Below are 11,329 nucleotides of genomic sequence, written 5' to 3' on the forward strand. Positions count from 1 at the left end.
GAACACAGAATTTAGATGACAAATTACACAGCATGAACAGAAGTACTGAATCTGGTTGTCAAAACTTACAAGTTTAAGACTGTGATACAGTTTTTTGAAACAGCAAAACAGGAATGATTTATGGTAAACCACTCTTTCCCCTCGAACCCCAAAGGGCAACGCATAACTGATTGTGGGATTAACAGATAATGTCTCTGAAGGAAACATAAAAGTTAGATCACCTACCTAAAGTTGATATGGTCCTGAAATTGCTGGGAAAGAGGCACATCTGCCTTGCACATACCAAGAATGGAAAGCAGCCTGCTGCACCTGGAAGCACAGTACACCAGCCTGGTCTGCGTTCTAGCACGCAGCTGCCCACAGCAGCTCTGTGTGATGCTCTGGCTCCTAAGCTAGCTTGCTCAAAGACCTTTTCCTGACACATGCATACATCATTCATATTGCTGAACAGTGATTATTTCAAGTGGCAACTTATTTATGGTATATTTATGGTATCTTTTGCTGTTTTTGAAGACGTATTGTTATCATGGAGTTTATACAAATGTTTTTATGTGTAATGTTAATTGAAGGCCCATGACGAGAAATTGAGACAGTCCTGTGAACAACTGCAACCAAAGGCAAGACAGAATGATAGATGTTTCTTTGTACAGTTGAATTGATACTGTACTAAGAGTTTTTACATGGCTACCCAGCCTGTTGGACTAGATAGGTCAGGCATGTGAATCACACTGTAGATGCTATATTTACTTTTGAAGTATCTCTGTCACATGGCTATACATAGCCATTCTCATTCAGGACAAGCAGCCTCAACAAATGCAATGCTCTATGAAGTTGCTAAAGGACTTTAATTAAACCTGTAATACAAAAATTTACAAAAATACAAAAGAATGTTTTATCTGTACCTGGAATCTTCATAGCCATAGTAAGTGATCCTATTTTCTCTATCTTTTAGAAGAGAAAACACTTCTATTATGTGCTTTATCTGAAATTAGGATTAAAAGCTTTTTATCTGATTTCCTATAATAGCAACATAATTAAAAGTTCAGTGTTATATTTTAGCATATATTTTGCCCCAAGGCAATATTTGTACTAAAATTCTATTATGTTTTTGCCAACATAGAGTAATTTTAAATAAAAGGAATCCAGATTTTGTTAGACCATTCAATGATGAGGAAAACAAACAAATAATATAACCCTGTTCATTAAATGATAGTATTAAGCCATTGATTGGAAAATGAGGTTCCCACTGCTTCAACATGCCTTTGGCATGTTGTTTGCTGGATTTTCTATATATGAAAGTATTTCTTTTTTTTTTAATAAGAATAATATGAAAAATAATAATTGCACATTATGATTACTGTTACTCTCATATGATCTTTTGTTTCCCGCAGAGATGGGTATTCTTGCTGTATTTGCTCTACCACTGCTTCTCTTAGGGATCAGTGGAATTATTTATATTTACCAGTCAGTCAAGTGGCTATTGTCCAAGTCAGCCGTGCAAAACAAGGTGGTGGTGATCACAGATGCCATTTCTGGACTTGGCAAGGGTGAGTTGTCTCATTTCTTCTCAGTGTCAGAGAACAGAAACAACCAGAGAACGACCGTCTAGGTGGTAAAATATGCATACATTACCTTGTATTATTCATAACTGCCTGGATGAAGCAGAAGTTAAGAAAAATATTTTTAAACAAATTCTATCATTTTTAAATGTACATTTTTAGTCTCAGACACAGGAACTGCTGGTAAACTTTCAGGAACTGAAGAGCTTTGTATTTATTTAATTCAATAGAATGAGAGGTTTTGTAAGCACCTTAAGAGTGATATTTTTAGCATGTTGCTATTACGAGATATTATTACATAGGCTGTCACTGCAGGGTGGCAGCAAATCAGTATAAACAGGTGTCACCTTACTCTTTACATGTTCCTTTTCAGCCCTTAAAGACTTCAGCATTTCCTGCTCCCTGTAAACAACAGTGCCCACCCTTCTGTCCCTGTTCATATCTCTGCCCCCTGTATCACCCATGTTACTCCTCTTGCCTTGATAACCTCCAGTACCTCCAACTGGGCTGCCTAGCTCTGTGTAATGGTGGGTTCAGTGGATGGAAGGAAAGGGTATGTGATAATTTATCTATTTATAGAAGCTGATTGCCTGAGTGGCCAACCACTTAGCATATACTTCTTCTTGGCTCATATTTCCTGCCTACACAGTGCTGTCAGATTAAAGGTACTGGGTCATATATTGCATTTGTACAGTCCTGCTCTAGGCATCACTTGAGGGTCAGTAGATGCAAGTGCACAATAAAGCAAACATAGCTTGAGGCTACATTTTAGCATTTTCAGTGAAGACTTGCTGTATGTTGGAAACATTGCACTCCCAAGCAGAAAATAGGTGGGGAAAGGGAATGCTCTTGCAGAATTATTCCTTAGCAGGAATAGGGTTAGAGACCTGCAACAGAAATACACACTATGCTGGCATGGAGCGCTCTTTATCAGAGCCTGTTAGGACAATGTATGAAATAATTCTGACCTTCACATACCACTTGCTCTTTCCCTTTCCCTGACACACTTCAGTTTCTGTTGAAGATAGTATTAGCATGCATTTTCTCTGATTGGTTATATTTCAGTATTTTTGTCTGGAGAGACGTGATTTAGAGTTCTCCAGCTGAGATTGGGTGTCTTGTAGAATCATAGGATGTCTGGAGTTTTCTAGACAAAAGGTCTGCTTGGAGCAAGAACATCACCAGTGCTAGATCTGCTTGGGTGCGGCTTCAAGACAAATCTTGGAAACCTCCAAGGGTAAAGAACATTTATTGTACATTTCTCCAGGTATCTTGCTCCAGCAGTGCATAACCCCTGGGGAAGATGTTCCTAAGTTCAATTTCTTTATTAACCTTTCTTCATGGGTTTTTTTGGGGTTTTTTTGTGACTTGCTGCCACCTGTCATTGGAGGCTGCAAAGGCAATCACCTCCCCCCTCCCTGCACCCTTTTTCACATAGGTGAAAAAGGAGGTAACTCAAAGCAATTTTATTTTATTATCCTAAACATATCTACTGCCAGTATCCCATAGGGTGATACTGAGAAGTTATTTGCAGGCTTGAATGACTTGAAGTCATGCACAATTTACTGTGCAGTCCACTCATGCATATGCGATGGCCATTTGTCCAGAGCTTTAAAATACCAGCTGTCTGGCCAGCTGCTGCATATTTGAGCTCTTAGGCAACAGCCAAATTCCTTTTCCCACATGCCAGAATTTCTGGACTAAAGACATCCATCAAAGTTAAAAAAAAAAAAGAAACAAAAACTATGATGATTGAAGATGCTTGCAATGGTTTATTGTAGTAACTTAAATCTGCTTCCTGCTTCTTCACAGTGCTATAACTCAGAAAAATCCAGATAGTTCTAGAGAAGAACATATTTGGTTTCCCTTTTCCCCTTTTATTGCTGTTCACACAGTAGTCAGGTTTTATTCACAAGGTTGCCCCGACTGTTATGTTTATAGGAAAAATACTGGTGTAGTTGTCCTAGTACTGGCAAATAATGTTTTGGCCTTTAAATCAAAAATCTTTCTATGTTAGAAAAAAGAAAATGAAAGACATTCATAAGATTACTGTTGTAAATAATGAAAATATTACATAAATGAAAGTCTCTAGCTGCACAGGTTTACAAAAATAGAGGAGTGTATCCAGAAGTGCTTCCATACAGATATTAAGAGTCTAACACGGACATTTAAGAAATCTAAGGTAAGCATATTAGCATAACTGGAGTTGCCTGTGAGTATTGAAATCTGAAGAAAATGCTTTTTGGAGGACAGACAGCCATAAGAGCTAAGACAAATCAAACAGGCTGGAAAGGCATAAGAGTAATTGTAAGACCATATTCCTGTTCTTCCCATGCTGACTATGTAACTGTCATACATATTTGATTTAGGGACCAAATATGAGGGCTCCAAGGCTGAGAGCTTTTTGGAAGACCTAATCAGGAAAAAAAAAAAGAAAGGAAAAATAACTCTTGATTTCCAGTCCTACCAGCACATATAACCTATTGCCAACTAACAGTCTGGCTGTACGCGAAACTTGTGTCTGATTTGGGGCACAGTGGGCACATCATCACTTGCATCCTCAGACCTTTCTGCAAGACATAATCTATTCCAAGAAAGAAAAGGCAGGCCTGTGTACTTTTCCTGGTCAGGATGACAACCTTGACAGATTCCTGGACTGAGCGCCACAGTTTCCGTTCAGCTGAGCTAGAACATGCACCTGTAGCAGCCTGTAGCAGCAGAGGGATACAATTGACAATGAATTCCTAAAAGATGCCCATGAGATATCTATGCTCCATGTTTTTAAATGCTTTTCTTTGGTCAAACTGACAGGACAGTGAGGAGTATATTCTCCCTCAACACCACCTAGAGAAGAAAATAGGCCAGACACAGGCTGTCAAGACGCCAAGAGGCTTCAGCCTGGTATTTCATAATCTGGGCTGAGTTGATCACATACTCCCGTGAAGACCTAAACTGAGTTGGCTGCAGTCTTGTAGCCAGTTCTGAAACAGGATGACTGATAACAATTACTGCCAGTTCCTCTTATTATGAGTCCCCACTTTCAGAAAAGCACAATCAAAGTTCACTTGCATGAGAAAGGGAGAAGAGTCCTCCCTAGAGACCTAATTTAAACTGGGGTGAACCCCTAACTCAGAATATCCCTGAATGTATGGAAAAAATCAATGCCAGTCCAGCATACTTGGAAACTTCTCAGTGGCCTTCTCAGGAAGGCTTCAGAGAATGTAGCTGAACAAGAGGCAGCTCAAGCTGGTCCCTGATGCCTCTGCTGACTACTAGGAAGGTCTAATGCTCAGGAGATAAAGGTCTGGGATGGATTACATATGGAAGGAAGGGTCTCTAGAAGAAAGGTCTCTTTCATTGTCGCTCCATTGGGCCAGTGGGTGGTAAGTTTCTCTATATTGCTCTTTCTCGAAGTTGTAGATGAGTTTCATGTTGCCAAGAGTTTCATGAAGGTAACATACAGAGCTAGTTTTGCTATTACTGGGATTGGTTTGTTTCTTTATACGGCAATACACATGAAGGATTGCAAAAGATGCAGTTTGTATTGTAACAGTCTTAAGCATGTATTTTTTTGTGTGCATATTTCTTTATAGCAAGTGTGTCTGTAGGTGAAGGGAGTTAAGGAAGAAAGATAATCAGAACAATTTTTCTAACTCAAACCCATCATCCATTAACTGGCATATTGTTCTTTTCTTAATTGAATTTTTATTAAATCTCATGACTAAACAGTACCATTGTGCTGTACCATTAATTGTGCACTATGCCATTACATTAAGTTTTAATTTCTTACTCACATATACGTATTATTGCCATTTAGTGCTTTCCTTTTTCTCATATATATCTATTCTTTCAAAATTAATGAATTTTAAAGCATAGATTCAACATCATTAGCAAAAAGAGCATCCCATTTCCAGCAACATAAACAAAATCAAATTCTTATTGTTTGTATTATTTCTTTTGAACGTATTTCTCTCCTAGAATGTTCTCGGGTGTTTCACACAGGAGGAGCAAGGCTTGTGTTATGTGGCAGGACATGGGAAAAGTTAGAAGCCTTGTATGATGCTTTAATTAGTGTGGCAGACCCCAGTATGGTAAGTATTCCCTCACTGTGCTTTGAAAATTCAGAACTTGATGTAAACACCTTGCTCAGGTACACAAAGCGCTTTTAAATCCAGTAAAGCAAGGTACCTGAAACATGATTCAATGTTAATGGTGATTTTGGTCACTCAGGTAACGCACCCAAGTCCAGAGAGAGAGGAACACCTCTGAAGGTCTTCAAAGCATGATGCCAAAAGGATAAGTCAGACATCCTGCTCTCTTGAGCTAAGTCAAGGCAATTATTGTAAAGCAATTGGATGGTCCTGCATTTTGAACAAGCCAACCAATTAGAAACACTAGGCAGAGGAACTTGCCTGTTAAGTCGGATGAAAGGGATCCAAAGTGCTTTATTTAATCACAGTAACTATCATCCATTTTTCACATAATTAGAGTGCTCAAGGAGTGGGAAATGCATCTAAAGATTGAATTAATTTTGAGTTTCTCCACTACTTTAAGAGAAGTCCCAGCTAGAAGTGCATGAGAGCACATGAATAAGAACGGCCTTTCCTCATTATCACTGTGTCACCGTGCAAGTAGACATGCAATGCTGCGCCTGCTGCCAGTTCTTTGGAAGGTGTTTCTTTTATGCTCATGGGAAAGCTTTCCTTCTGTGACCAACAGATAGCTGACTCATTTCAGGGCACAGGTGTTCCTGAAGGCATCACACAAATGCTACAGCCATTGTTCACCAGACCAACAAATTTTTGCGTTTGACCCTTTTTTTGCAGTGAGCTTCATTCATCTGCATAAATAACCCTAAAAGCAGTGTGTTCATGCTAGTCTCTGCAGACTGAACTAGGAAAAAAATATTAGGTATGACCAAGGGATCTGCATTACAATGTTGTAGTAATATAGTAAGAGAAGATATTGAGAGTTCGTTCCTCTGTCCCATACTTGATAAAATCTACATCTTTGCAGAAATTGTAAAAATGTAAACTCTATTTGGATAACCTATAGCTGAACAAACCATTCCTACCTTCCAACTGCCCCCCATGTATATGTAAATTATCTATCAAAGCACTGTATCCTAGACTCTGTGGTCAGTAGAATTGTCCAGAGGGCTGCTTAAAGAAAAAACATAACTTGGAGTGGTAAGACTCACCCCCTGTGTCTGTTACCTGTCTCCACTGATTTCAAGAGAGACAAAACTCAATAGGGTAGAGCTAGTCCAGCTTACCTTTCCCATGGTGTTCTGCTTCATCTGAATTTCAGAGTCTATGAATACCCATTGCTGAACTATTTTCTTTCTAGAGTATGTTAAAAGAACAAAGTTTTTGTGAGAGTGGTAAAAGCACTTTCTTCAGATATCAAGGTAGAGTAACCTATAAGACAAGTAAATAGAAATATATTTTTATATGACAGATATCCTTGAAATAAATCTTTGTTTTATTAGACATATGCACCAAAGCTTATACTTCTGGATATCTCAGACATAAACTGCATTCAAGATGTAGCTAAGGAAATCTTGACTTGCTATGGCTGTGTGGATATACTGATCAACAATGCAAGTATGAAGGTGAAAGGAGCAGTGCAGAGCATTTCATTGGAACTTGATAAAAAGATAATGGATGCCAACTATTTCGGACCTATAACATTAACCAAAGGTATTTTAATTTTTTTTCCTGTTTTGCCACTTAAAGCTTGAGATCCAAGTCATTGGCTTTACACTGTTTCATTTACACTTATTTTTGCCTTCTTCACTGTAATCAAAACAATTATGTGAAAATCAGTGGACTGAAATTGAGGTGAAGAAGATCAAAATCAGAGTGCCTGGGTTTGGAAATAGATTGGTCAAGAAATATATAAGCAGGTTTTTGAAAGACGGACTTTTTTTAAAATATCTGCTTATTGTATTTTGCATATGGTGACTCCTTTATTTACATGCTTGCTGCCTTTCTTAGAAAGACGATTGTTTTCAAAACCCTTACAAGGATACAGACAGGCTGACAATTAAATGGGATAATACTGCATGTAGTATTTATCCAAGTGAAGTCTAGAAGACAGTCAGTTTCCAGCTACTGGATTTTGTGATACTTTGGACTGCAGTATTAAGACAACCTTCATTAAAGTTGTGCTATGTACACTTCAGCTGTCACTTCTTTTCACCAAATACATTGAGCGCTTTAACTTATGTGGCTCTTCCTTTTATTTCTTTTTTTTCAGCCATTCTTCCCAACATGATCTCAAGAAGAACTGGCCACATTGTTCTAATTAATAGTATCCAAGGAAAAATAGGAATCCCATTTCGTGCAGCTTGTAAGTTATACGTAACAAAAATGTACATTCTAATGCATAAATTGTGAGTATTCCATGACACTGATAATAGGTTATTAAAAGTACTAATTCAGTGAACTATTAATACAGTATTTGGCTGAAAAATTTTCAAAGTGGAACTCAAGAAGAAATAGTTAAAATACTATCTTTGAAGTATAACTACTGCCTAAGGTACTTGAGGACAAGAAGATACTAAATGTGACAGCGAGGTTTTTTTTATGATCTTAGGAGACATTCAGGAAACAGCAGACTTGTAAGTCTAACATCTGTACTGGACATATTAGTAGAAACCATAATGAAGAATGAAGTATGTATGAATATAAGGTACTGGTAGATACTAGCTACTGCTTTGTAAAGGGCAGCTCATGCACTTAAAGGATTTATGTGCGGGAGTTTATAAGGAGATGACGTAATTGTATTCTGCTTGGCTTTCCAGAAGATTTTCAAGAAGGTCTTTCATCCAAAGCTCCTAATGAAACTAAGCTGTCCTGAATTATGATGAAAGGTCTTTGCATTAATAAAACACAAAGTTAGTAGACAGAAAATATAGGATAGATGTAAATAGACATTTTTAACTGTGACAGGAGGTCAGAATGGATGATGGGCTCTGAATTAAAAAGTCTGCAAGACCTCAGGATTGTGACTTGTAGTTCCATGAAAGCAAAATACAGTGACAGAAACTGTAAGGAAAGCAGTAGAGAAAAAAAATTTAATTCTGTCCTTATGCCTTTGTATAAGTCTGTGCAGTGCCCACATCTTGAACTCTGTGTGCAGTTCTGGTCCCCCATCTCAAAAGAAGTATAAGAATTACAAAAAAGGCTCCAAAAAAGAAACAACACATTGATAGGACATCTGGAACAGTTTCCATCTAGGAAACAGCTGATTGTGTCAAGATATATTGTATGTGTATAAAATCATGAGTAGCAGAAGAGCTAACAGAGACAGTTTTTACAATGCCTCTAGTGATATCTATGTCACATGAAATGAAGCTGCCAGAAGAAGGAATTTCAAAACAAATGAATGGAGAAGCTTCTTTCCATTCCCAGAGCCCATCTGCTATTTTTAAGATAATATTATGCACAGGTTCGTTTTCACTGCAAACTGAGTCAAAGGTGGACGAGTGCTTTGCAGCTCTTCTGTACTTAACACAGAGTTCTGGTTTTTGGTCAAGATTCATGTACTATTATGCTTCTTTAATACCATTCTCAGTAAAAAGGCACTAAGAGCAGTTTTAAAATACTTAACTTTCAGTTACTTTAAAATTAACTTTAATATTAAAAGCATCTTGGATTGATGCTGTAGGGCAAAGGCCTAATTAGTTTACAAAACATTAGTGCTCCTGCATTGCAGAAATGGACATGTGTTTCACTGCATTTTACTGATGTGTCATAAACTTCAGCAACAGAAGGTGCGGAGCCTCATCTCAGGGACATCTGTCCATCCACCAAAGGCATTTTTAAACTGTAGAGATAATAGAAGTATTATTCCTTAACCCAGGACTTCATATTTCTGATTGGGAAATCCAGACACATGCTGTTTGATTTGTACAGGGAGACTGACCATATACCTTGTGCATAATTGTCCTGTACAAATCATTTTCTTTTGTTTGTTTTATAATTTCACAGGGTGAAATAATTCACCGATATTTTGCCTTTTAGCTATCATTCCATGCTCAATTTTCTAAACATTCATGTTTTATGGAGCTCTATCGTACATCTATATTCATGCGTTCATATATCCAGACATGCTTATCTGGGTTTTTTTTTCTTTCTTTTAGATGCTGCTTCTAAACATGCTGCTGTAGGCTTTTTTGATTGTCTTAGAGCTGAAATGGAAGAATTTGATATTTCTGTCAGCACTGTGAGTCCAGCCTTCATCTGTTCATACCATCGCCAACCAGCACCTGGCAACTGGGAGGCATCTATTTGGAAATGTAAGGTTTTATGCATCAAGAGAGATGGTAGATGAGGCCCATATAGCAGTATGGAGGCTTTTCCCAGGCAGAAGAAAGGAGCACAGGGAAAAGAATGGAAATGACAGAAAGGATGAACAGGTTAGGTGAGCAAAAGAAAAGAGAGACTGTAGGGATCAGATGAGCCTGGTGAAAAGAGAAGGAACATGGAAAGAGACAACATTATGTTAGAAAATAAATACACTAAAGTATGGGGAATGGAGGTAGAGCAGAGCAAGAAAGGTCCCAAGGGAGAGTTCCACTGCAGTCAAGTTGCTCCTTTTCTTAGGGACTCCGAGGATTTTACTTCAAAATTGTGAAAAGATCTTAGGGACATACTGATGAGGGGAAGGGAATGGGTAACGGATTGAAAGTGTGTAGGAATTTAACTAATTTGACCGATGCACTAGCTGTGTGTCTTTTCAACACTATTCCCTCAGATGTGTCTGTCTGTCTATCTGTCTGCCTGTCTATCTGTCTGTCTGTTGCTCTCACTCGTCTCTGATTTACAGTCTTTTTCAGGAAGGTGGCATATGGTGTGCACCCAGTGGAGGTGGCAGAGGAAATCTTGCGCACAGTGAGCAGTAAGAAGCAGGAGGTACTTATGGCCAATCCTGTCCCCAGATCAGCAGTTTACATTCGCACCTTCTTCCCTGAGCTGTTTTTTGCCATTGTTGCATCAGGGATTAGGGAAAAATTGAAGACAGAAGAGGAAAATTGATTTTGGTCGGTTCTTCTCCCTGCTTGTGACCTGAAAAAAAGTTTATGTTTCAAATGTCAATGATTTCTGCTTTTCACTATGGGTAGAATAAAGCAGGAGGCTTTCTTAAACATGAACCAGCCAATGTCTCACTTAGTGATTCACTACCATTGACACATATGCATCTGTGGGACTTCCACTCTTCTGGATTTAGTGAATATGACAAGATGTCATTGTTTGCATTACAACAGTATGGGAAAAACTCTACTAGGAACTCTATTGCTGTTATAAGAGAGTGATTCCCAATCTAAATTGGCAGATCAAAGTTTGGGGACCTGCAACAACTTATCAGAACAGTCTGTCAGTGCTAGGACTGATGGGAACTTATGGGAACAAAGGGATGGGGAAGTAGGGAGATGTGGGAGACAGAGGAGTAAAAATCAGTGGAAAATGGGGTTAGAGACTGAATCAGAGTGTTCCTCAGATGTGCTTTTTGGGAGTTGCAGGATATGCAATTGGTGAGGCCAAATAAGGGCTTATCTAGTTTGGTATCTCATCTGCAACAGGACCTTGGAGTACATGCTTAAAAGGTGGATTATAAGAATAGAACAAAAGCATGGAGACTTCCTGTATTACACTCTCCCAAGTTTTGATAATCTGCTACACAGTTTGAAACAGAATTTGCCTCTACATCTTGTTAAACCATCATTTTTCACACAAATTTTTCAAATTACTATTTGAAACATT

The 11,329-nt window shown here is 38.3% G+C and overlaps 1 protein-coding gene across 1 annotated transcript; it reads left to right on the forward strand.

Moving 5' to 3' along the window:
- Positions 1-790: 790 nt before the first annotated feature.
- Positions 791-10,719, forward strand: DHRS7C (dehydrogenase/reductase 7C). Its single transcript, XM_068413316.1, has 7 exons — positions 791-922; positions 1,392-1,547; positions 5,538-5,650; positions 7,051-7,261; positions 7,821-7,913; positions 9,709-9,864; positions 10,395-10,719. Exons 2-7 carry the CDS (start codon positions 1,394-1,396, stop codon positions 10,601-10,603), a joined length of 936 nt encoding a protein of 311 aa, XP_068269417.1. The 5' UTR covers positions 791-922; positions 1,392-1,393; the 3' UTR covers positions 10,604-10,719.
- Positions 10,720-11,329: the final 610 nt, after the last annotated feature.

This window comes from Nyctibius grandis, chromosome 15 (genome assembly GCF_013368605.1).
Source record: "Nyctibius grandis isolate bNycGra1 chromosome 15, bNycGra1.pri, whole genome shotgun sequence".
NCBI lineage: Eukaryota > Metazoa > Chordata > Aves > Nyctibiiformes > Nyctibiidae > Nyctibius > Nyctibius grandis.